The 26052-nt window shown below is 46.7% G+C and overlaps 1 protein-coding gene across 2 annotated transcripts in view; it reads left to right on the top strand.

The window, feature by feature from the left end:
- The window catches only part of URE (urease), a 225361-nt gene extending 199600 nt beyond the window's left edge, over window positions 1-25761 (top strand). For both annotated transcript variants that reach the window (XM_086525904.1, XM_086525905.1), the window contains 8 exons: window positions 13003-13140; window positions 13336-13427; window positions 13496-13625; window positions 23670-23828; window positions 23917-24087; window positions 24731-24865; window positions 24954-25025; window positions 25166-25761. In XM_086525904.1, coding sequence (XP_086382030.1) covers window positions 13003-13140; window positions 13336-13427; window positions 13496-13625; window positions 23670-23828; window positions 23917-24087; window positions 24731-24865; window positions 24954-25025; window positions 25166-25387 — 1119 coding nt within the window. In that variant the 3' untranslated portion in view covers window positions 25388-25761. The remainder of the gene's footprint in view (window positions 1-13002; window positions 13141-13335; window positions 13428-13495; window positions 13626-23669; window positions 23829-23916; window positions 24088-24730; window positions 24866-24953; window positions 25026-25165) is intronic.
- The last annotated feature ends 291 nt before the right edge of the window (window positions 25762-26052 follow it).

Genomic DNA, 26052 nt, shown 5'->3' with positions numbered 1-26052 from the left:
GAAGGTAGTCTTACTGATCCTTTAACTTCTTTACGCAGGGAACTGGAAGCCCTAAAGCTACAACGAGCTCTTCAAGAGGAGAGGTCCTTCTCTCTTAGACAAGAGAAGCCTACACATAATGAGGCATTGGAACAGATTAAGCGCGAGTTAGAAGAGCTCAAATGTCAGCAAGAGACTAAGGCCATGGTTTGGTGTAGCTCATGCCGCTCTACAGGGCACCCCCCACAGGAATGCCCCCTTTGGGTTTACTGCCACTTCTGTGAGAAATCTGGACATGAGGATAAGGATTGTTACTACCTCAAGGGATTGCGACAAATACAGCAAAATCTTGGTCCTTCCCTCCAACGAGGGCTAGCACCTGCATCCAACATGGTCTCACCCTATGGCCATCAAAACCAGTTGCCTCCTCTACTGACAACACCCCCTATGCAGCAAGGTATGCACAACAACTTTGCACCCCACAGTTTTTATCATACCAGTACTCCCTCAGTTCCCCAAAGTTTCTACACCTCAACCTCCAGCACCATGCAACAACAAGATCAGCGACCACCTCGTCCCCCTTTTCGTCCGTCAAATCGGCCAATCCTATGCTACAAATGCGGTGAATATGGGCATTATCAAAGTAAGTGTCCTTTACCTGAGGGGTCTCCTCCTTGCAGACATTGTCCGGAGTCTAAGGACCACTACAGTAAAGATTGTCCCACACAAAGGGCATCCTCTTCTTCAGGCCCAAATCAAAATCAACAAGAGTTTACATTCCCGAAAATCAATCTAATCACAGTGAACACCACTCCTCAGCCAGCACCTGCTACACATACTGTTCAGCCACAACGAGCAGCAGAGCCCACTGGGGTGCTCACTCGAGCACAAAGAGCAGCCCTGGGTTTAAGGTTGCCAACTGGACCATCCGGTCCAACACTTCAGCAACCTGTTCAAAATGGCGCACCCGTAAATGGTGCAAAGAATAGGCCAATCTCTATGCTTTCGGACATTGATGGAGCTTTCCTGGCAGCAGTAGCTGATTTGCAACAGGTCAAAGTTTCCGAGGAGGCCCAGGTTGTAGAAGATAGGCCCACTGCGGAAGCAATCTTGAAGAACACCTTTCAGCAAATATCTCTTTATGAGATGCTTCGGCTCGATGCAACTCTTAGAAGTGACACACTCTCAATTATTCAATCCTTGTAGCCCGGTACCGGGCCTAGTGGCGGGCACCTACCTGTGCAGCCCCTAGAGTCCTACATGATTTCATATCCGGCTGCTCCCCTCACCGATTATAAAAGTCCACGCCTTACTGTATCTATTCTAGGGCAGTCGTTCTCAGGCGTCATAGTGGATGGCGGGTCCGGAATCAACCTAATGCCCGAATTTACCATGTCAGCCTTAGGTCTGCAGCCTACTCGCCTTGCTCCGTTCACTGTTACATTGGCAGACCAGCGGACAGTCTATCCTGTGGGCATAATAGAGAAGGTGCCTTTGAAGGTACAAGACTTCACTTTTAGCTTGGATTTTGTGGTGGTTAGTCTTCCTCAAGTGGAGGGAGGATTTCCCTTGCTGATTGGTAGACCATGGTTGCGGCATACTAAGGCACTTCATGATTGGGGAAACGACGCCATGTGGATATCCATTCCCGGCTCCCAAATGCAACCAATCCGGCTTGAAGGAGGGATGGATCCAGTGGCTCAGTATAGCTCATTGATAGTACAGTCCAACCCTGACCCGGAGCAGCCCATTCCACCTGACGGGTCTGACGAGGACCTGCTACAGTGGTTGGAAGCTACCGCTTCGATGCCATGCTACATGGTCTCTACTCAAAACTTACCTGTGCCGCCAGTTACACTCTCTCTTCAAAATCCTCAAGAGGACACCGATGTCCAAAGTCCTACAGACAGTACAACAGTCAAAGAAGTAAGTTTGTCTGCCCCACATTCTCATGCGTCGAATGAACCGCCGATGGAAGCCCTCGGTCTTGGGGAACCTATCACACATCACCGAAGGGGGAAGAAATCTCCTCTGCATGCGCTAGCCAAAGATTCCCCCCTTCCTGGAGCATCTCCCAAGTTGGACCCCATTCAAAAGCACTCTGTCAAGTTGTCTGCATCGGAAGATTTGCCCTTCGAGGAGCTCCCACAGGGATGGTTACAAGAAGAGTATGTAGAGTTTCCAATCGATCAAACCCCTACTCATGATGTCTTGAAGCTCCAAGAGGCAGCTCACCTCTCATCTTCAGAAGCACCCTCTCCAGCTACAACCCCAGACCCGGTCAGAGAAGTCAACCTGGGAGATCCTGACAACCCTCAGCACGTACTGTTAGCAGCTTGGTTATAGGAGCATCCCGCACTACTCAATCAAGTCGTCTCCTTCATTCACTCTTTTAGAGATGTTTTCACTTGGTCATACAAGGATTTAGAGGGGATTCCACCAAAATTGGGTGTCCACACTATACCTTAGGTCGAAGGGGCTAAGCCTGTAAGAGGCCGAGCTTACAAGCTCAACCCGAAGTATGTTGAGGCGGTCAAGGCAAAGTTAGAAAAAATGCAAGAGGTAGGGATCATAGTACCTGTGGAGCACTCTGAGTGGTTATCACCCATGGTGATAGCGCCGAAGAAGCAATCCAACAAAATCCGCGTGTGCGTCGATTACCGTGCTCTAAATAAGGTAACTATCCCAGATGGGTTCCCAACACCTTTCACTGAGCGTGTGCTCGAAGATGTAGCAGGGCATGTATTCTACAGTTTCATGGATGGGTTTAGTGGATACAATCAATTGGGCATCCATCCAGGTGATCAACTGAAAACGGCCTTTGTGAGTCCCTGGGGTATTTTTATATACACTCGAATGTCTTTTGGGTTGAAAAATGCCCCATCTTCTTTCAATAGGGCAATATATCTCATCCTTTGTCCTCTGCTTACGGATCATCTTCGCATCTTCATGGACGATTTTTCAACCTTCTCAGGTGCTCAATGTTCAACCCCAGTGGCAAACCTAGAGGAACACCTCTCTCAGCTCTCTGCTGTCTTCCTCAGGTGCAGAGAGGCACGCCTAAAGCTAAATCCTAACAAATGTCATTTTTTGGTTACTGAAGGCACACTTCTAGTCCATGTGGTGTCGGCTAAAGGTTTAGCTCCTGACCCAGAGAAGATTGTGGCAATCTTAAAGTTACCACCTCCCATCAACCCAAAAGGGGTACAGAGCTTTGTAGGCCACACAGGGTATCATCGCAGGTTTATACACATGTATGCACAGGTGGCTCAACCCCTGACCCGCCTAACGAGTGCTGCTGTTCCCTTTCAATGGTCAAAGGCAGAGTCTGAAGCTTTTGCATACCTTAAAAAACGCCTCACTGAGGCGCCTATCTTAGTAGCTCCCGATTGGTCTCTCACCTTTCATGTGCATACAGATGCCAGTCAACTGGCTGTGGGTGCGGTGCTGACCCAGCCTAGTAAGGAGTATAACGTAGATCGCCCTGTTCACTATGCAAGTCGCCTACTCACCAAGGCAGAGTGTAACTATAGCACCACAGAAAGGGAAGGTTTAGCCATTGTGTACGCTCTGCAAAAATTTCGGCACTACTTATTAGGGGTCCACTTCACAATTATTACGGATCACCATGCCCTCAGATATCTGCTCAACAAGCCGCAGGTTGCAGGTAGAGTATGGTGATGGCTACTTTTATTTCAAGAGTTCGATTTCGAAGTGGTACTCAGGCCCGGCAAACATCATGTCCTCGCCGACCACCTTTCTCGCGTTCACACTGGTGAAGAAGCAACAGGGGTTGCTGACGACTTTCCTGATAGCAGTCTCTTTAAGATGGATACTACACCGGAATGGTACGGCGATGTTTTACATCTGCTTTCTAGTGGCCTCTACCCAGAGAATGCTTCGTCCCTACAGAAGAGACGCCTGTTGCTGAAGTCTAGGCCTTTCACTCACATTGGGGGCCAGCTATACAAATCAGGGCAAGATGGTGTTCTGAGGCGCTGTGTCTCCCCTCACGAGGTCGAGTATATTTTAGAGGATGCCCATAGTGGTCCCACTGGTGGCCATTACCCTGGCCATATTACTGCACAAAAGATTCTCCAGTGTGGCTTGTGGTGGCCCTATATTTTCCACGATGCAATTGCCTATGTAAAGGTATGTGATGTATGTCAGTGTTGTGGTCCTAAACCAAGCAAACAGTCAAACCGTCCTCTGCAGGTCTCTATGGCATGGCAGCCCTTTGAGAGATGGGGCATAGATTTTGTAGGCCCAATTACTCCCTCTACCCAACCCGGCAATCGGAAGTATCTCTTGGTGGCTACCGACTACGCAACAAAGTGGGCAGAGGTACTTGCAACAACGGACTGCACTGGCACTACAGTAGCCAAGTTTCTCTATGAAAATATTTTGTGCAGGTTTGGATGTCCATTGGAAATCACCAGTGACAGGGGTAGTCACTTTGTGAATGAAACAATTTCTACCTTGCTGGCCAACTACAAGATTTTTCACAGAAAATCTTGTTCTTATTACCCTATAGCAAATGGGCAGGCAGAGAGCACTAATAAGGTTCTGATAGCACTCGTGCGGAAAGCATGTCATCTTCATCCATCAACTTGGGCTCAAGCTATCCACGGTACACTTTGGGCATATCGAACTTCTTTCAAAGCCACAACCAATCACACTCCATTTCACTTGGCTTTCGGTTTGGAAGCGATAGCACCTTTCGAATTCAACTCAGGGTCCCCGCGAGTGGGGAGTCTTCGTGCCAATGGAAATTTGGGATCGGCATCCGTCTCTCGTCTTTTCCTTTTGGAGGAAAGCCGAGGTTTGGCTTCACTGGCCCTAGAAGCAGAGCAGCTTCGTCATAAAGCCTGACATGATCGCCATCTCAGGAAGCCGCAAATAAAACAAGGAGCACTGGTGCTACTTTATCAGGCCAAGTTTCTGAAAAAAGCAAAGAAGTTGGTCCCAGCATGGCAAGGACCATATAAGGTGATAGAGATTCTACCCCATGGTGCAGTACAATTAGCCACTCTCGAAGGAGTTTCTCTGCCTTTGGTCAATGGATCTCGGATCAAATGATATCATGCTTGAGAGACGCTCAAGGGTCTAACCGCACGACAATCAGAGAAGGTGTTGAGCTTTGCAGACTCCTAACCCTTTAAATAACTTCGGAATCGCTATCTTTCCCATCTTCTCTCTCTTAGAAAATTTCCTTAGGCAGCTCTCCTTCCGCGGTCTAGGTTAAGCTCATTGGTTGCTTCTGGACTTGATCAACTCTATCTTCACTCTATCTGTCTTCAATCTTTGTCTTTCTTGGACATAACCTAATCTCCCCAATCTGAATAAGTTCCTTTTCTCAGATTTTACTCTCAAGTCAAACTCAGTTCTTGGAGATGCATAAAGCTATAAATGCCTTGAGTGGGGTATTTATGTAGGATGATACTTCGCGTTTATGAATTGCTGATTCTTTCTGCTAACTCGATATTATCAATGCGAGTTATTCTTTTGGTCTACTCTATCTTTAAGGTCTCTGGGATAGTTTTGATGATTAGTACTAACTGTTTTTTTTTTTTCCTCCCCTCAGCTTGTCTCTCCTCTGAACCAACTCCCCTAGCCTCTGTCCTAATCCTTCCCTTTCCCTCTCCCTCTCCTAACTTTCACATCCCCTCCAGAAATTAGATGTGGGGACAGTTGCCAAATCAAGGCGCCTTTGGTGGTGCTCAGTCTGCTACTAATGATAAGCTACTATTTCTGCAGCGGAGCTTAGTTGAGCTTAGTGGGGTAAGCCCTGAATTTATGTCGAATTGCAAGTCCCTTGCCATTTCCCCCTCACCCTCTCTCCCTCGTACTACCCCTTTTCCTCTAGCCCTGGTCCTAACCCTCCCACCCCCGGCCTCTCCCATCCCCTAAAACTCTCGCCCTAACCCTAGCCCTCTCACCCCTCGCTCTATTTTCTCGCCCTAGCCCTAGACCATCCCTAGCCCTAGCCCTCTCACCTTTCGCCCCTATTTTCTCGCCCTCGCCCTAGCCCTCACCCCCTCGCCCTCTCCCACCCTGGGTCCTCGCCTTTTTCCCTCGCCTAGCCCCTTACCTCTCGCCCTCGCCCTCGCCCTTTCCCTCGCCTAGCCCCTCCACCTCTCGCCCTCGCCTACCCCTCCCACTCCTCGCCCTCGCCCTACCACCCGCTCGCCCTCTCCTACCCTCGCTCCTCGCTCTTTTCCCTCGCCTAGCCCCTCCACCTCTCGCCCTCGCCCTACCCCTCCCACTCCTCGCCCTCGCCCTTGCCCTCGCCCTTTTACCTCGCCCTAGCCCATGCCTGGGCCGCTTTTTTTTCCGTCTTAGCTCCTCGCCCTCGCCCTTCCTTTTCCATTGCTTTTTTCCTCACCCTAGCCTGGCCTTGCGCAAAAGCACCATAAAAATCCTAAAAATAAAAGCAGCTTGATAAGAATACTGAAAAGCTACTTTAGCGTAAATATAAGGTTCATTCAAGCCTAATTCTTCTTATCAGTAGCACAGAGTCTTCACAGTTCACAAATCAGCGGCAAGGTCTCCTGAGCTCCTCAACACCGCTTACTCAACTTCCCCACTGGAAGCCCACGCACAGTCTAGTAAGATGGTTCGTACTCGAAACAGGGAAAAGCATCTACAATCGGAGGACGAGTCCTCTGCATCTGGGGATAGTTCTGACAGCAAATCAGACTATACTCCCAGTTCAGAGCAGATTTCAGAGGAATCTTCTAAGGAAGATTCACCACAGTCAGCCACTGTTGACAGAGTCACTACTCTCCAGGTGCCTCGCCCGTCTGGTGCTCTCTCCAAGGTACCTTTAATTACGATATATCATCTACAGGCTCCGAATCCAGCACTAAAGGAGGTGTTCTCTCAACAACAACTGATACACTTGGGTCTCCAAAAGTTGGCTGAGACCGATTTGTCTGCCAATATCTCTACTGCCAAGCTATGTTCCCTCTTGCTAACTTTTCCAAAGTTGAATGATACTGTACTCACGGCGGAGGATATCGGACAGGCAATGGGAATATTGATTGTGCTGACACCTCTGCCCGCAACAAAAACCTTCTCGAATCTTTCACCAGAAGTAAGGACAAATGCTTGTCAGGAACTTTTGCTGGACTCACACCCAGACTATCACAAGAGTCAGCAACTGTATTCAGTGTTACAGTATTATTTTTTACTGCGAGCACCTGAAAGATCAGGGGTTTCATCTTCTCCAGGTTCTCCAGCAATATGCGATGCTCTCTTTTGTCTCTACCATTGCCTGCCATACCCATTTCACAATTTGCTGTTTAAAGCGCTATAGGACAGGGCAAAGCGGTTTCGGACTCAACGTAAAGGCAAAGCGGAAAAGTTCAATTGCTATGCAGCGCCTATTATGTCTTGGGTGGTACAGATTATGCAGCAAAAGCTGGATGCAAAGGCAGTTCTCACCCTTCTCGCAAGAGGGCAAAGGTACAAAAAGATTCATCTGCGCAGCTGGCAACACTACCTTTCTCAGAATCGCAGGTCAAAATCTCGGACGTCCATACTATAGCACCAGCAGTGCGTATGTCTACTTCTGTGGCCACCTCCACTTTCACACCACTTATTGTGAGTAGTGTTGCGGTCACTAAAACACAACATCCAGTTGTCTCGCCGGCACTACATACTACTCTTACTGCTGGGGCACTGAAGGATACTGCAAGGGCATCTAGCTCTGGGGCGCCTACATCTGACAAACATAACATGTATGAGACTTTTGCGCCTCAAGCTGACAGACTTTTAGAGGCAGACAGAAGAGCCATTTCTACGATTATCAATGCAGCACTCTCATTGCACGGTACCAACTGTATGCATCGCTCTTGCTACGACGGTATGACAAGGGAAGTGCAAACGTATCTTCAACGAGCGATGGATAGGGACAATTTCATTGCTACATCTCAGGATCGTATAAGAATCTTAACTCAACAGGTAGTGGACCTCAAACATATCGTCCACACTCAGCAAAAACAGTTAAAAGAGGCAAATGATATGACTGTAGCAATTCAGGATCTCTCTCCAGTGGTACATACACTATGTCCTTCTTGTGCAAAATACCAAGCTGTAGCCATTTCACAGGCAGTTCAAGCTACAACTACAACTACAATCCCGATTTCTCAGCAAGTTCCTGCATTGGCACCACAGGTACCAACACAGACGGACGTGTCCAAAGCACATTCAGGGGACTCTCAAACAGCAGAAAAAGCAAATCCTACCAGAATGGATTCTAAACCAACAGGCTCGGTCTCATCACAATTTCAGGGTCCCTCTATGGCCTCTCCCTCCGAGTCTCCATCCTATCCTCAACACTTCTACGGCTTCCCAGGACAACAACCGGTTCCACCCTCGCAGCCTGCGCAGTCGTTTCCTGGGTTTCCACCAGCTCCACCTACTCAACCGCAAAACATGACGCAGCCTGCTGCTCCATACCCGATGTACCCTCCTCATGGCCACTACCCCTCACCATACACTTGGCCTCCATCTCCTTACCCAACTTACTATCAGCCTCCGCCACCTCCTCTTCCATCATCCGACCACCAACAGTAGAGCGCCGTTATTTCAGTTCATCAATTCCGCTCTCCGAGACGGGCAGCGGACTTGTAGCGGGCAACCTGTAGCCTGCTACAGTGTCACTTTCACTTTCATATGACAGTAGTTTACAGTTGGGCTTTGGTCAGTTGGCCTTTGGTCTGGTCGGTTCACACTTGGGCAGACACGTGGCAGGGTGGTCTAGTGGACATCGTGGCCAAGTCACCACCGCCACCCAGTGGGGATAGACTTAGATGATGTTCTTTATGGGCCGTTGGTGTCTCTTATGGTTGTACATATGAGTAGTCATCTTTGGGGGCAGATCTATCTTATCTTGCACGTAGTCGTCTAGGGAGAGTCTGACACAGAGCACGTCTGCACCATCCCGACACATCTGAGCCTCGACACCCGATTGTACCTGAGAGTCCTGGGCTGGAGCTGAGTGTGCTGCCACGCCAGAGTCTGTATCAGTCTTGGAGATAGTCGAGTCATATGTTCCGGTCTGCTGTTGTGTCTTTGAGAGCTCTGTTGACGTCTATTGTTTCCTTTCTGTTCATCTGTTTAAGGGAGATTCAGTCTGTTTGAGTGAGATTATCACGCACATTGCACTGAGGACCACCCACTGTAGAGAGCACGACACATTATCCGCGCTACAAATATGGGGAAGTGCAAGGGGAGGAAAAGCTAGAATATTGATTAAGCTAGCAGACCGGCCACAGTAGGGATCCAAAGGAGGGAAAATAGGGATCCAAAGGGGGGGCCATCTGTAAAAGAGCAATGTGCAACAATGGGCTTAAAAGACACTAAAGTTCAGCCCATGAAGACTTCCAAAATGCTAAGGTTCCAAAATTCAAAGGTTGTGTCCAAAGGTCAAACATTAGGAGAATTAGATGCTTTGTGTGTGTCCCAAGAGTCTTTATCAATCCCTACATAGGAGGGGGCGAACCTTGCAAGTAGGGGATGAGAGAGAAAATCACACACACACAATCTCCCTTTACACAAAGGGAATGAGGGACACATGTCAGCTCCCTAGCCCAGATGCCCACAAGGTGTACCCAATTCCTATTGGATGGCCTTGGAGGTGGACCAATGAGAATTAAGCTAGAGTAAATCTAGTTTAATTAATTTAAAAACACTTAATAAAAGAACCAATAAGAATTCTCTAGAAGACTATTGGACAGTCTCCCAAGGGGTCCAATGAGCATTCAGCAGCCCAATGGCTTGCCTGATTCCTATTGGCCAGGAGGCAAAGGGGTCCAATGAGAGTTTAGTTGCATTTATTAATTACCTAAAGCTCTCACAAAAGTGGAAAGGGGGACACATGTCAGAAGGCTATCACTTATGCTGCTTAATTCCTATTGGCTAAGCCTCGGGAGGTCCAATGACGTGCTAGCAAGAGCAATTAGCAAGGGGGGTCAACCAAGAGAGAGAGGGGGCTGAATTTTACAAGGCATTATCACTTACACACTCACACTAGCTCATGTGTGAAGCAAAGAAGACTCTCTCTCCTTCTCAAGCTTTAATGGAAAGCTTACCACCTACTCCAAGCTTGTAAGCAGGGATGCCTACACCAACAACTCTTGGCTTTGTGATGCAAATCCAACCAAGAGCCAAGCTTCATTGCATGCTCATCTCCTCTACCATGCTAATTACTAAGCTAAGCTATGCTAATATGAGTGATTAGGTGAAGAGATGTACATCTTTCTCGTAAGAATACTCCTTCCTCTCAATCTACTCTCATACCCCGCTAGCTCTCACCATCTTCGAAGGTGTGTGAGGTCTTGGGTCTGAGACCGTGAGGGAATTGATGTTGTGTTTGATAAGTGTTTTGCTTAGTGCATGAAGTTTCCATCTTCATTGCACTAGCTAGTATTGAAGGAACACAAAGAATTGTATTGTAAAATGTCTCTCTTGATGGGAGAAACCATAATACAAAGCCTTTTGGAGGGGTGACCGTCTCCATGCAAATCCGGTCCTCAACTGTTGTCAATTGCTAAATTTCTCTCTCTTTTGAAGTATTGTTCATGCTGTCTAACTAGGTGTTATACTTTTTGTTGCTCTCTCCACCCTGACACTCTTGTTAATTTCATTAGGAATCTATTCTAATGAAATGCTCACTATGTTCATGCTATTTTCCGCTACACACAAGTTACTAGACCATTAAATGTTACAAAACTAGACGGGATCAAGCTGAGGCAGGCCCAACTGTGCAAACAAACCAAGTGATACCAAGAGCTGAAACCAGGTAGCTCCTCTACTCTTTCGACGGAGTGAGACTTCAGTTGAGGTCTCACCGGGCGTGCCAAAAATGAGCACCTGTGGTGGAGATAATGTGTCGTGCCCTCTGTAGTGGGTCCTCAGTGCAATGTGCGTGAGATCTCACTCTACAAAATGCAAACACAAATGATAATGAACAACACAGCAACAACAGTACGACTTAGCAGAACCCGAACATGAACAGCATGAACATCGACAAACTCAAAGAAACCAATACAGACTCTGGCATGGCAGCACACTCAGCTCCAGCCCAGATCTCATAGGTACAATGGGAGTGTCGAGGCTCAACTGTGCAGGGATGGTGCAGACATGTTGGGTACAACTCAAGATGATAGACTCTCGACGACTGACCACACAAAAGTTGATGATCCCATGAAACCCAAACAGCTACGGCTATATACAACCATAAAGAGCCATGAACGGCTCACAAATATCTAATCCAGCTAAGACTATCTCAAAATTGTGGTTGTAGTAGTCTGGCCCCGCGCCCACTAGACCACCACCCGTATGCCAGCCACGTGTCACAGCCCAGGCAAAAGTCCGTCCACCCAGTGTGGACTCAGCCCAACTACAACTAACTGTATGTCCAGTGCCTACGAGACTGTAACCCTGCTACACTCCAACAAAATGGAAACACAATAGAGCAATATAACAAGCAAACTCAAAAGACACAATAGCAGACTCCGAACTCAATGGAACTCAACTAACTCATGGAACCAGTACAAACTCTGGCTGGCAGCACACTCAGCTCCAAGCCCAAGACTCGTAGGTACAATGGGGATGTTGAGGCTCCAATTGTGCAGGGAGAGTGCAGATATGAGGTGCTAGACTGAACACAAGACTCTTAGAGTCTAGACTCATAAGACGTCTAAGATGCATACAACTAAACCCAATTGAGCATATCTACAACCATAAAGAGCAGCCACCGGATAACACAAATATCCCTAAGAGTCCAGCTACATCTATGTTTGAACTGTGGTGGTGGTGAACTAGCCACGGTATCCACTAGGCCACCACTCCCTATGTCTTCTGCCTAGGTGAGAATCCACCGTGTGAATGCAAGACGAGAACGGTAAGTGCCTATCTAGAGCAAGTGACACTGTAGTCCTACTACACTTCATTAAAAGCGCCTGCACAAATGGGTCTAGTTTCTCCCGTGCACATGGTGTAGATAGTACGATCAGCATGACGCTGGAAGCATGGATTCTACATGCTCTAAGCAACACGATGATGCTGCCAGAATCCAGATGCCCACATATGTGTAACAACAACCAACAACAGTTAGTACATTCATTTTATGGAAAATAGCCACCTACATTAATAGTTTACTTTGCAGATGCAGATCCTACAAATAAGCTCGCAAGATTTCTGGACATGATCCCATAGGATTTCCTAGATTACTTTGTTGCCATACGACAAGATTATTAGATGTACGTCGCAAGTAGAGTCCTTCAGAACAAAGCATGTCCAAATACATTGTGTTTTCTAATGTCAGAAAGCGAAGCCTTCAAAGGGCAACCTGAATGGGCTGAATCAACCAGTCTGATGTAGAATCGCAGCCTAAAACAAATTGTACAGCCTTGAAAAAACTAGCACTGGGATCTTGAACGATAGGGCCAAAAAAAAATGCAATAAATAACAGGATCGATATATCACTATCAAACACCTAAGGGCAATGCACCTGCTAGAAGAGGACATCTAGTTTAGTAGTTCACACAGCAAGGTAGATATTTGCAATATTACCCATGGCTGGCCCCTCTTGGAACAAAACCAGATTTTAGCCAATGTCTAGAGCAACTGGTAACACCTGATTATTGGCATGAAAGTGATTGGATGCCACTCACCAAGTGAAGCACTCTGCACATAGCTCACTACATTCAAAAGGCATACCAGATGGCCAGATGGTTCATGTTGCTGATTTGGTAGTTGCCCCATGTTATCACCGAAATAACTTTCAGTGCTTTAAACTACAGAATCCTCATAGCATATACTAGCACTGCCTGACAGCAGTAAATTAGTTCAGAACTTTTGACTGAATAATATTCTAGCTTTTAAACTCGATCTGTTTCTTCATGGACTTGGTAGCTATGCACAATGCTAGTTTGATCGTCTGCAAGAATGATGTGTGTACATCAGTGACTTGCCAAAATTCTGGACACGGAAGTAACATAACTTTCTTTCTAGGGAAACACGTCTGATCCGGAAGGGCTAGGGGAGGTGATACAAGCAGGAGCAATCGGTTTAAAGCTTCATGAAGATTGGGGAACTACACCTGCTGCGATCAGAAACTGCCTGGATATTGCAGACAAATATGATATACAGGTACTATGGTCATACCTTCTCTTGTAAGAAGTGAAAAAATGTTTGCTGGCCTGAATCAAAACTTGAGGACGTCTACTCTATGCCCTTTATTTGTCCAATGCTTTTGATTTTTCAGTAATATCTCTTAATAATTTTGGAAATTCCATTTCAGTACTTCGTATCCTGAAGTTTATCGTTGTCACCGAGTCCCTACAGGTGAATATCCACACTGACACATTGAATGAATCTGGATGTGTGGAGCACACTATTGAGGCGTTCGGTGGTCGCACCATCCATACTTACCACAGGTACCTGGTACGACTCGTACACTTCCTGTTATGCAATGTAACTCTGATCTTCAGATTTATTGTATTAGTGAGGGAGCTGGTGGTGGGCATGCACCGGACATTATCAAAGTTTGTGGGATTCCAAATATCCTTCCTTCTTCAACCAATCCCACAAGACCTTTCACTGTGAATACCATCGATGAACACCTTGATATGCTGGTAATCAAAGTTTGGCATATGACATGTTTTTTCCTGTTTAAACACATGCATCTTTGATTGTACTTCATGTAATCAAAGTTTGGTTTTCTGCATATGACCTGTTTTTTCCTGTTTAAACACATGCATCTTGTATTGTACTTCATACAAAGTTGTACGAAGAATGAGCCAGTTACCATTCCTGAAGACTGGGTTGGATTATAATCAAGTAAAATGGAAAATTGCTGAATTGAAAGAATCAATGACAAAATAAAAACGTTTGACACAAGCCACTCATGAAGTTCCATGATTCATCTAGGCTAACTATCATCCATGTTTCAAGTAGTTGGCTTCATTTGAGTGGAATCTGCTTCTCTATTGCTTGAAGTGTTACTAGATAGTATATCTCAATATGTGGATGATACTCCATAAGATCTTGCCCTGAGTATCTTGGTAGCTGCTTGACTCCTGTCTGAAGACTCGGATGCATCTGAATGCCAAATGAATCAACAAATGATTTTCCTTCGGAAAAAGCCATCTAATGTAAAGTGAAATTGGTTTACTACAAAAACCAAGAAAGGAAATAGAACGAAATGATTCCTTTTAAAGGCCAGACCCATGTAAGGTATTATAACTGATGGTGATATCTCTCATCATAAAGAATCACAAAAGTGTAGGATCACTGTTATGATGCTCGCTGTTGCTGCTCACGCTCCTACTCGCCTTCGCCATCGCCATCGCCATCGCTCTATTCACCCCAGCTCCCCCTCGCGCTGCCCTGCCCTACCAGCCCCGCCTCACCCCCGTCCCCCCTCCTCGCGCTGTCCTGAGCTGCCCGCCCGTTGCGCGCTGCCCTGTGCTGCTCACCCGCCCCTCATCCCCCCTTCCTCGCGCTGCTCACAGCCTGCCCACATTCCCCCCACCCCCACCTCGGGTTTCTTTCGGTGTTGTTTCACGGAGACACCGACTCGCTTCGTTCGCATTTCGCATCGATGCCTTTGACTCCCCTTCGCTCGCCTTCGCAGCAGCACACACAAATGGAGGGTTTCGCTCCGCCACAGAGGGACTCCACTGGAGCCCCCTCTCCCACCCCCGCAGAACCCACCATTCGACTTGCTCTTTCGCCGACAGAGCAAGCGAGCTTAGAGGCAGAGGTGGCGCGCCTTTAGGCCACCTCTATTATCTACAAGATTCTCGGCACCAGACCCAGTAGAGGGGAGGTGCGCGATCTCCTTCAGGCCCGCCTTCTTGCAGAGGTGGGCAAGATCCTCGATGTTCAGCTTCTCGGACGTGGTTACTACCAGATAGAGTTTGAGACTCCCGAGATGGCGCCCAAGGTCATTGCGATGAGCCCCCTGGCCATCCGAGCAGTTCGAGCATACTTCCGACAATGGCGCCACGATTTCGACCCAGCTACCGACGTTCTTGTCGAGGAGGCAGACCTGCCCGTCTCACTCTGCTTCCCCGGCCTGCGGAGGGAGTACCTTCCGCTCCTTTCCAGGATAGGCTCAGCGATTGGGACTATCCTGGAGAGACCTTGCACGGCAGCCTCTCTAGCTGCCAAGGCGGCCGCATCCCCACTGTGCATATTCTGGTTCAGGACACCCACACTCTCTGAAGGTCATCCTACTACCTCGGGTGAGTGGAGATTGATTCCGTCACAACGTTGAGTATTCGGACCTCCCGAATCAGTGTTTCATTTGCAGACAGATGGGCCATTTGGCAAAGGCTTGTCCATCGCAGGAGACCTCGACCCACAGCGCATGTGCAGCCTCCCAAGGCTGACCATGCCCAGCAGCCAAATACACAGGACGCACATGCTCGAACCTCGATTGAGACCAGCAATCAGACAGCTGAGGGTTGGCAATAGGTGTCTGGCCGCCGCCGACAGGGACGGGCTCGCCCCACTGCTCCCCTTGGTGTTCGACCTTCTGCAGCTCAGCAGCAGTGGGTTCGGACAGGGAACCGTTTTGACCTCCTTCAGCAGGACCCGCCTGAGGAGGCTCCATCCACTTCAGTTCCTCCACTTCCACCTCCTCCTCCCTTAGACGCTGCCGCTCTGCCTCCCCCGTGTCACGTGACACATCCAACCCTATGTGTCCGTGGACAAGCTATAACATGACCAGGGTTCAGTCGGTCAAGTCAGTCTAGAATAGGAAGTGATCTGGCACTTTTGTGAGTCTGTTCACAAACCGTGCATGTCCAGACACTTAGATTAGATGCATATCCTCTAGTTGCACACAACATGATCATCAGCATTACCATCAAAATCCATCAAGGAAATTTTACAGTGTATTAAACCTATTTTTCCTATTTGTGACATTTTTCACTTATTTATTAAGTGGCTTTTGTTGGAAAGTAGGTAGGGCAATTTTGCTAAGGTGTATATAAGAAAACCTAGCGCTAGCACTTTCTAGCAGAAGAGGCAGCAGGAGCGCTTGCTCAACAGGCACCTTCTCAGCAGGAACCCCCCAGCATGGCTAGCGTTTTTGCAACACAACATCAAAGCTAGCGTTTTTGCAAGACTAATCAGCCTTGGCGTTTTTGCATTGCTAAGCAGATTCGGCATTAGCAGTCACAGCAAAACCACTTCACGACAGCAGATCAACCCTAGCGTTAGTAGATTTCTCCCAGCAGCAGAATTCAGCCCTAGCATTTTTGGAGCAGCAGGACATCCAGCATTTTGCAATTTCATCACGACAGATTCAGCCCTAGAACCAGCGTTTTTAGTTTTCAGCAATCAGTTACCGCAGAAGAAGTCCTAAACCTCGCAGATCTCACCTTCCCACAACAGATCCTCGCCGCACAGTCAGATCCCACGAAGTTTGCAGTTTCAGCCCGGAAAACGCAGATTTCAGCATCTGGGTTTTTAGCGCGTCGTCGTTGCATCGTCCTCATCGACATCATCACCGACATAGAATCAGAATTTAGCAGATAAAGATTTGCAGATTTCAGCCCTTAGCGATTTCAGATTTCAGCCCATCTCAACGTCGTCGACATCGTCGGCAAGTCCAAAGCATTGTAGAGATTTGTGCAATCAATAGTAGACCGCTCTCGCCATAGAGAGTGGGACCTTCGGAGGAGGGTTTGACAACATTCTGGTGTCGTATTCTTCTCTCTCTATCTCTCAGTCTGAACACCTTCATTCACAGTGTTTACCACTTTGTTTGTGATCATTTGCACTCTCTCACTAAAGGAACGGAAGGCTCTCCTTCCGTAAGTAAAAGGAACCCTCGAGCACAGTTCGGAGCACTCATCTTCAGCAAAGTTCAACATTCACTTCTGTTGCACCTTTTATTGGTATGAGAGCTTTGACAGTGTTCTGTGTCACTCAAGGAAGAGATTTTTTTTTTTTGCTTGTTGCGGTCGCATGTAACCCAAGGTTTCTTGGGCATATCGATTCCTAATCGTGTTTTTGAAGAGTGACAGGAAACCCAAGAAAGAAGGGCTTGTTCAGCCTCCCCTTGTGCCTCTTTTCACTCATTGAGAGCGGACCGTACACTTAGCGGCCGGCCAATCGACGTGAGGTGGGAAAAAGAAACCTTGGTGTGAGCGCAAGGCCGCCAAGGGGTGCGCCCGCAGGAAAGAGAAGAGCTCGTGTGAAGAGAAGATCCTTCTCTAACACAGATTGCAAGCGAAAGAAGAACCTCAAGACCCTCAAGAACCACAAGAACCTCAAGAACCTCAAGACCTCAAGAACCTCAAGAACTCAAGACCCCCAAGAACCCAAGAACCCAAGACCCACAAGATCCCAAGTTCCTCGTGAACTTAAGAACCCAAGACTTTAGTGGATGGTCATCACCCGAAGCGGAATGGATACTTTGTATGAAGGTGATGAGCATGGAGTTGGCGAAGAAGAATTTTTCCCACCAGGAGGTTTTTCCGACCCTCCCCCTTTCCCATCTATGCCAAGGATTGCACTAACTCCTATGGAGGAGTTGAAGCAGTTGTTTATGGAAAGGAAGTTAGAACGCGAAGCAAGAAAAGGAGAAAGAATGGCCGACTTTGAGCGTGAGCGCGAGCAAGCACGCTTGGAGGCCACAGAAAGAAAAGCAGAAATAGAGCGTGAACACAAAGAAAGAATGGCAGCCATAGAGCGTGAGCACGAGCAAGCACGCTTGGAAGCCCAAGCACGAGAAGCAAAGTTGGATCGCGAGAACAAAGAGAAGCAGAATTTGATCGCGAGAACAAAGTCAGAGAAGCAACATTTGATCGCGAGAACAAAGCAAGACAAGCAATGAAAGACCGACACATGCAAGAGTTGTTGCGACTCTTTTCTCATGTGCAGGCACAGATACAAGAGATTTGGGAAAACGAGACTCTCTCAGTCTCTTCTTCTCCAAAGCATGACACACAGGATAAGCATGATGATTTGCTTGATAATGATAAGCATGATGATTTGCATGATCAAGATGTGATTATTCACGAGCATGATGATTTGCATGATCAAGATGTGATTATTCACGAGCATGATGATTTGCAAGAAAAAGATGTGATTGTTCACAAGGATGATGGTTTAGTTGATACTTTGTCTAGTGAAGCTAACCTCATTGCAGATTTAATCAATCAGGAAGAACCGATCTTGGCTCTCGAGTCGAGGTCCAAAGAACCCCCACAGGAAGTATTATGTGTTCAAATTTTAGTCAACACGCATTGTTCGAGTGTTTCATTTGTGATCGTTTCTTGTATTTTAGTCAGTGTCTTTATGTGATCCCTATCCAAAGGCATGCCATATTGTATGTTGAGTACGATTCACTCATAAATGAGCACGGATGCGGATTACTCATGGAAAGATGAAATGTTTGCAGTCACGGAAGTCACATTCCATGTCTCTTACTTGGCATGACGCAGTATCAGAAAGAGCACAAGAAGAATTGAGCATCAAGCATAGGCATTTCCATTGTGATTTTCCACAGTTGATAGATTTAGATCAGAAAGTCAAGATTCGACCCCATTGTTTGCGTGTGTTTGATGAACGGTTTGGCACTCCATCACTTTGTTCATCTGCATTGCATGCACAGTTTTTTCGAAAGAATAGTATTTTTCCAATCACTTTACATAGAATGGGTATGTTCATGTTTTTGTGTTGGAAGTGGTTTCAAGCATTTTCAGCCTCGGAGATTCTTGAAGAAAGTAGATGCATGACTATCGACGAAGTTGAAGCATCAAAGGAGCCACAAAAGACTTTGTGTCGCTTTCGGCGCGGCCCAAAGAAGAAAGCGTTGCAGACTGGCAAAGAGTCCTTTCCAGGATTCCAAACGGTGTTGGCGATATCCCTCAACGCCATACAGTTCGGTACCTATACCTCACTTTGAAAAGGAGGGGATGTCACGTGACACATCCAACCCTATGTATCCGTGGACAAGCTACAACATGACCAGGGTTCAGTCAGTCAAGTCAGTCTAGAATAAGAAGTGATCTGGCACTTTTGTGAGTCTGTTCGTAGACCGTGCATGTCAAGACACTTAGATTAGATGCATATCCTCTGGTTGCACACAGCATGATCATCAGCATTACCATCAGAATCCATCAGGGAAATTTTCCAGTGCATTAAACCTATTTTCACTATTTCTGACATTTTTCACTTATTTATTAAGTGAATTTTGTTGGAAAGTAGGTAGGGCATTTTTGCTAAGTTGTATATAAGAAAACCTAGCGCTAGCACTTTCTGGCAGAAGAGGCAGCAGGAGCACTTGCTCAACAGGCACCTTCTCAACAAGACCCCCCCAGCATGGCCTAGCATTTTTGCAACACAGCATCAAAGAGCTAGCATTTTTGCAAGACAGGTCAGCCTTGGCGTTTTTGCATTGCAGAGCACCTTCGGCATTAGCAGTCACAGCAGAACCACTTCACGACAGTAGATCAGCCCTAGCGTTAGTAGATTTCCCTCAGTAGCAGAATTCAGCCCTAGCGTTTTTTGGAGCGGCAGGACATCCAGCATTTTGCAATTCCATTGCGACAGATTCAGCCCTAGAATCAGCGTTTTGAATTTTCAGCAGTCAGTTCCCGCAGCAGATCCTCGCTGCACGGTCAGATCCCGCAAAGTTTGCACTTTCAATCCAGAAAACGCATATTTCAGCATCTGCATTTTTAGCGCGTTGACGTTGCATCATCGTCACCGACATAGAGTCAGAATTCAGCAGATAAAGATTTGCAGATTTCAGCCCTTAGCGATTTCAGATTTCAGCCCATCTCAACGTCGTCGACATCGTCGGCAAGTCCAAAGCATTGTAGAGATTTGTGCAATCAATAGTAGACCGCTCTCGCCATAGAGAGTGGGACCTTCGGAGGAGGGTTTGACAACATTCTGGTGTCGTATTCTTCTCTCTCTATCTCTCTGTCAATCTCAGCACCTTCATTCACAGTGTTTACCACTTTGTTTGTGATCATTTGCACTCTCTCACTAAAGGAACGGAAGGCTCTCCTTCCGTAAGTAAAAGGAACCCTTGAGCACAGTTTGGAGCACTCATCTTCAGCAAAGTTCAACATTCACTTCCGCTGCACTTTACACCCTGCCTCCTCCCCCTCCCCAACCTCCACCTCCGTCTCTCGTCCCTCCTCTCTCCCCGGTGGGGCTCACAGCCTCTTCTCCCGACCCCTCTCAAACGTAGGGGACAGGACACGCGTCTTCCGCAAGGCGATCTCTTGGTAGTGCTTTCGCTCCGATCCGTGTGGCTCGAGAGGGACAGCCCCACCTAAGGCCACCTTTTTGGTGCAAACTTCTCCTTTTGCATCAGTCCCTAGAGGTTTGACTAGCTTTGACATTCGCAGATGCTGGGACTTCTTCGACTACAGCTTCACCCGGTTCCTAGTGACTCTTCTCCTGGCCTGAAGGAGGCTTGCTTTCGAGTCATGTCCTCTTTCTTGCAGCTAGAGGCATTGAGGCTTTGGACACAGCGGTGGGTTTTCCCTTTCCGCTGTGCGGTAGCGATACCACAGAGTGGAACCAGCACACAGTTTTTGTCTAGCTCCAGATTCAGGCTTCTGAGTTCACACCACACAGGGAACTTAGGGGTGACAGATCCGGTGCAGACACTTGGCCTCTTGCCAAGTTCAGTGTGACGCCTTCGGATGCAACGGGTTGCAGGCACATTGTGGTGCATTTGTTTGCTGACACTCAGAGCCCTCCTTGTTATGTATTTTTACATGAAGATTCTGTGGACAGAGGATGTAGCCTTATGGGCTGCACACTCGGCTTGGGCCTGGGCGGGATAGTCACTCCTTTCGCGCTTGTCTAGAGTCGTTCGGATGCAGATTAGTCCCCATCCAAACTGACCTCAAAGATAGCGAGGTTGGCTACTGTGGCAGCATTTCTTACTGACTCCATGAGGATTATCTCATGGAATGAGCAGGGATTAGGGGGGCCCCAGTTTCGACATCAGAGGGGTCAGCTGCGTCAGGAGCTTCAGAGATGCCTTGTGGGTTGTGAGATTGACATTCTTATGCTACAGAAGCATCATCTTTGTGAGAGTTGCATTAGTCGGTGTGGTCAGATTTTGCGTGGTCGCTATGAGACGTTTTGGTCAGCTGCATTTGGACTTGGAGGCATCCAAGGAGGGGTATGTATGACTATTGCGGATTCTTTGCAGTAGGCCATTGTGGGCAGAGAGATTATTGGTCATGCAGGGGTCAATGGATTACTATGCAGGTTCAGGGTTGCCTCATGGGCTTCTTGAACATCTATGCGCCCAATGTGGCGAGTGCACGTGCAGAGTTTTGGTCTCATATTGTAGAGTCTCTACCGTAGGCAGAGCAATGGTGCATTGGAGGTGACTTCAACATGTTGGAGGACCCCTCTAACAGGATTGGAGGTAGCCATACTACTGTGCATGGAGTTGAGTTGGCAGCTTGGGAGAGGTTATGTATGACTCTGCGGGTTTCAGATGTGTGGTAGCATTCTAGCTTTGTGAGGCCCCCAGACAGCCTAGCCTTCTCTCATTCGGACCGCAGAGTGGAAGGAGTGAATCTATCTCGGATAGATCGCTTCTACACTAGTGACCACTTCTGTGACTTGGGTGGGACAGTTTGCATTCTGGCTTGGACTTCTTATTCGGACCATGCACCAGTGATCCTCACAGTGACAGATAGACAGAGGAGGGGGAGCATGATGCTAGGTATCCTTGAGAGGGTTTTGCTAGACTTTGCACTCAGAGAGCGAGTGGTAGCTCTCTGGACAGAGGGCTTAGACATGCAGGACTCTCCTGCTCACAAAGTGGCCTATGGACTTGCTCAGCTTAGTCAGCTATTTCTTCGGCAATTGGGACGTCACATACTAGCAGCACGGAGAGAGGCTCGTCCTGCTGCAGCACCTCATTGGCAGGAGGAGGGTCTCACAGCTGAGTTCTTGTCAACTTTTTAGGTGAGGTTGTGGGACGCCAGATAGCCACGGCGAGTCACTTTGTTCCAGTGGCTGGTTGCACATAGAGCTACAACAATGGGGAGCTGGCTTGTACATAGTGGTCTCTCGGCAGCATGCGCAGCTAGTGGCCACCTTGTGGAGAGTCAATGTCATTGTCTTTGGGACTGTCCTATGGCATAGCAAGTTTGGCTTCGTGTCCTTCGGTTGATGCCAGCTTTTTCCACAGCACGACAGTACACTTGGGGGGCAGCTGCGTGGTCCACTCTCATGGGCCCAGCAGTACAATTTGAGCTATTCTCCACCAGCAGGATGATAGTGATCCAGGGGAGTCGACCTACACTCCAGCTTGCTACAGAGATTACTCCATAAGAGTGGTGCAGTGAGAGAGAGGAGTGTTGGGAGCTCATCTGCGGCCTGACACTCTGGTTCATCTGGCGGGCCCGTTGCTTCCGCATCTTCGAGACTCGCCCTGTACCACCGGCAGAGACAGTTCAAGATCTTTGGCTAGAGCTGATCCATACTCTCAAGGGACAATTCAAGAGATTCCAAGGCAGCTCCGACCGCATGCGGGAGTGTAGAGAGGCTTTCCTTCGACTCTGGCGCCCTAGGCCTTTCTTCACCATGGTCCAGGGTGGGCTTAGATGGCACTACCGTCCAGCTGTGTGGCTCTTCCCTCCTCCCATCTCCTGATTTACCCTCATTGTACATATGTTGTTTTTTCATTGGGAGAGTCTCCCTTTATGATTGTTGTTGCCCTCTCTAGAAGAGGGGTTGTAGCCCTATGGGCAGTTTCATTAACCAATAGAAGGATTTTTTTCTCAAAAAAAAAAAAGTGTAGGATCACTGTAGCTTAATCCATAGCTACAATAAAAAAGAAGCTCCCGAATGACCATGGATCTATATGCTACTTACTCTATGGAAAAACCTCACTCCCTGGATTCAATGAATTCTCTCATATAGACTGACCATTCCTCATCTTACCAAAGAAGGCTAAGTAAAATTAAGTTTTGAAAACATCATTTTCCTCTGCTCTCCAATTCTCAATGAGATAGTACTAGCTACTTGTCTTCAGATGTTTTTTCTTCATAACAAAAGATCCCATTCCATATGATAAAATGTTCTAAGCACTAGAACAAGCAAAATTAACGGATTGCATATGTCAGTGATGGACGAAGATTGGGGGCAAGACAGATACTGTGAACCCTTTATGCAGAGCAGCAGTACAATGAGGGAACAATGTGCAGACGGTTATTGGTTCTGAAGAAGTTCCCCCTCACCTCCATTGGTGCAACAATGATACTTGCTTGAATTTCCATTAAGGCCTCCCTACCCTTCTAGTTTTGTCTCACTGATCTAAATACCTCTCTTTCAATTGGCTACTCTAGTTTACATTTTTGGCAAAGAAGGTCATCAAGTATCAAAACATGTGTTACTGATTTTATTGAGGATCAAGATGATCATTGTCTGATGTTGGATAAAAGTCTGAAGGAAGGGCTCGAAGATCAAAAGAAAAATGTCGATGGAAGAGAAAGAGTATTCACTTAAATGTATTTTCGGGAAAGCACTGAGTGGAATTCAAAAAATCATCAACTGCATTTCATAAAAGACGTTCTTTTTGTAACAGCCTTTGAAAGTTCTGTTTGCCCAAAGACAGTTTGTTTCATATGAAACCAGCTGCAATGATGTCTTTATCTTGTTTTGTACCTCAGATTGTTTGCCACCATCTCGACAAAAATATCGCGGAAGACGTCTCTTTTGCTGAGTCTCGCATTCGTGGGGAGACTATAGCTGCCGAAGATATTTTACATGATATGGGTGCTATTAGCATGATGTCTTCTGACTCCCAAGCAATGGGCAGGATTGGAGAGGTACTGAAGAATTGTTGGAAGCAAGGGACTGTTTTACTTAGCCCTTGGTGTGAACAAGTCCTAAACCTCTTTGTATGCTCTTCTGAAGGTCATCACACGCACATGGCAGACAGCTCATAAAATGAAAATGCAGCGAGGTCAGCTACCAGAGGCCCAAGATTGTGACAATGACAATTTTCGGATAAAGCGATACATTGCGAAGTACACAATCAATCCAGCCATAACTCATGGTTTCTCTCATCTTGTGGGTTCAGTTGAGGCAAGTGTTTCATTTGGGATTGCCACTTGACTAGCTGGTAACATGTAATCAGCATCTTACTATATGAAGAAAAGAGTGACCTTTAGTGTAGGAAGGTCATACCAGCATGCAAAATTTTTCTATCTTCCTGGCAATGTGTTACTTAAGTATTCAACTATATGAAAGGGCAGCCTTTTGTGTAAATGAGCTTGCCAAAGTATTTTTTCCTGACAGTTAGAAATGGATGTCCTTGGTCTTGGCGATGTAAACTTTAATCTAGACACCCGCAGCGACGAGGATATTTTTCTTTGCGGATGTATGCTTAAAATTGCTGGTTGCATCTGGCGTAGCAAGGTCATTTAGTTCCGCTTTAGGTATCCTTTTTTCCATAGTTGGGGGTTCAGCAAGCTGTCTACACCCAAGCATCCAAGCATTGATCAGACCAGCATATTCATAATCAGAGAGCCACTGACTCCCCTATCACAGAAAGCTGCTAACATGATCATCTTCACCATTCTTATGAGTTGCATGCTACTGGCAGTCTTGTACAGTGTGTCATCTTTGATTAATATTTTCCTTCATCTCATTTGTACCAATTCAATGGTTCCATGTGATTTGTATTGCAGTACACGATCTTGATTAGTCTTTTAACAACAATCTGCAGGTTGGAAAAATGGCAGATCTGGTTTTATGGCATCCTGGGTTTTTTGGTGCAAAACCCTACATGGTAATCAAAGGGGGGGTTATTGCATATGCGCAAATGGGGGATGCAAATGCTAGTATACCTTCGCCTGAACCGGTATGATTTCTTTACCACGGTCCTTGTTTACATAAAGCAACCTTTACAAGCCCTAACGCTACCTTGACCTGTTGTACAAATTTCTCAGGTGGGAATGAAACCAATGTTTGGTGCCTTTGGGAAGGCAGCAAGCTCTCAGTCCTTTGCTTTTGTGAGCCAGGTAAAACGTTGGATTAAATCTGCTGCTTTTAATACGAATAGCATAGTCGTGCATAAACAACACCTTCCAGGAACTGCTTATAAACTTGATAATTTTTGAGGTAGACAGTACAAAAGTTGTCTTTTTTCCATCTTGTGCAGGAATCTATAACCACCGAAACTGTGACCAAATATGGTCTGAATAAGATGATTGCTGCTGTGAGAAACGTACGAGGACTCTCAAAAAGCGATATGAAACTGAACACAGCTGTTCCTGACATAACGGTGGATCCAGAGACGTATGTCGTCACCGCGGACGGTGTAGAGCTCAAGTGTGCCCCTGCTAGGGAGCTGCCTTTGGCTCAAAACTATTTTCTGTTTTGACTTCATATAGAAATCACTTCCCTTTTCCATATCAGCTCTTTGTTTTGCATTACAAAATCTTAAGTTGTGATGAGTGCTTTTCCTGTTGAAGGCTCCAAGAAACCTTCCATGAAAGCATCACTTGATAGAATAATATTTCGATATTCTGGACTCTTGCCAATCCGATGACATCAAAAGAAAATTACTCTTGTTCTGCACAGAAGACAGCCCAATCTGAGATGCACACACAACCTCCTCTTCTACACCGCTACAGATATTTCTCTACATCCATTCACACACACCTTTTTTTTTTTGTCACCATATGTAATGAGAACAAAGACATTTGTACATGTCTTTTGTCTGGCCTCTAATAAAATCATTCTATATTACAGGTATACTCAATGCCAATGGTGTATCTTTGTGGAGTGGAACCAATGAATTTACATGTAGAAAACATAATGGAGATAGTGTGATTGACTATATGCTACTCTCCGAAGCCATCGTGTATTGCATAAAGAATTTTATGTTTGGTCAATAGATCCCAGAATCAGACCATCACATGTGAAGAAGTAACTAATCATGATAATCTCAGTCAAAGGAAAGAGAAGTTATCACTATGTATGGATTTCAAACGAGCACCAATGTACATTGAAATGGTTGAGCAAAAGTTATGGATGACAAAGCTT

This window comes from Adiantum capillus-veneris, chromosome 12 (assembly GCF_014529385.1).
Source record: "Adiantum capillus-veneris isolate H3 chromosome 12, ASM1452938v2, whole genome shotgun sequence".
NCBI classification, from domain to species: domain Eukaryota; kingdom Viridiplantae; phylum Streptophyta; class Polypodiopsida; order Polypodiales; family Pteridaceae; genus Adiantum; species Adiantum capillus-veneris.
The sequence above is the reverse complement of the archived record's forward strand: the minus strand, read 5'-3'. Positions and strand labels throughout refer to the sequence as shown.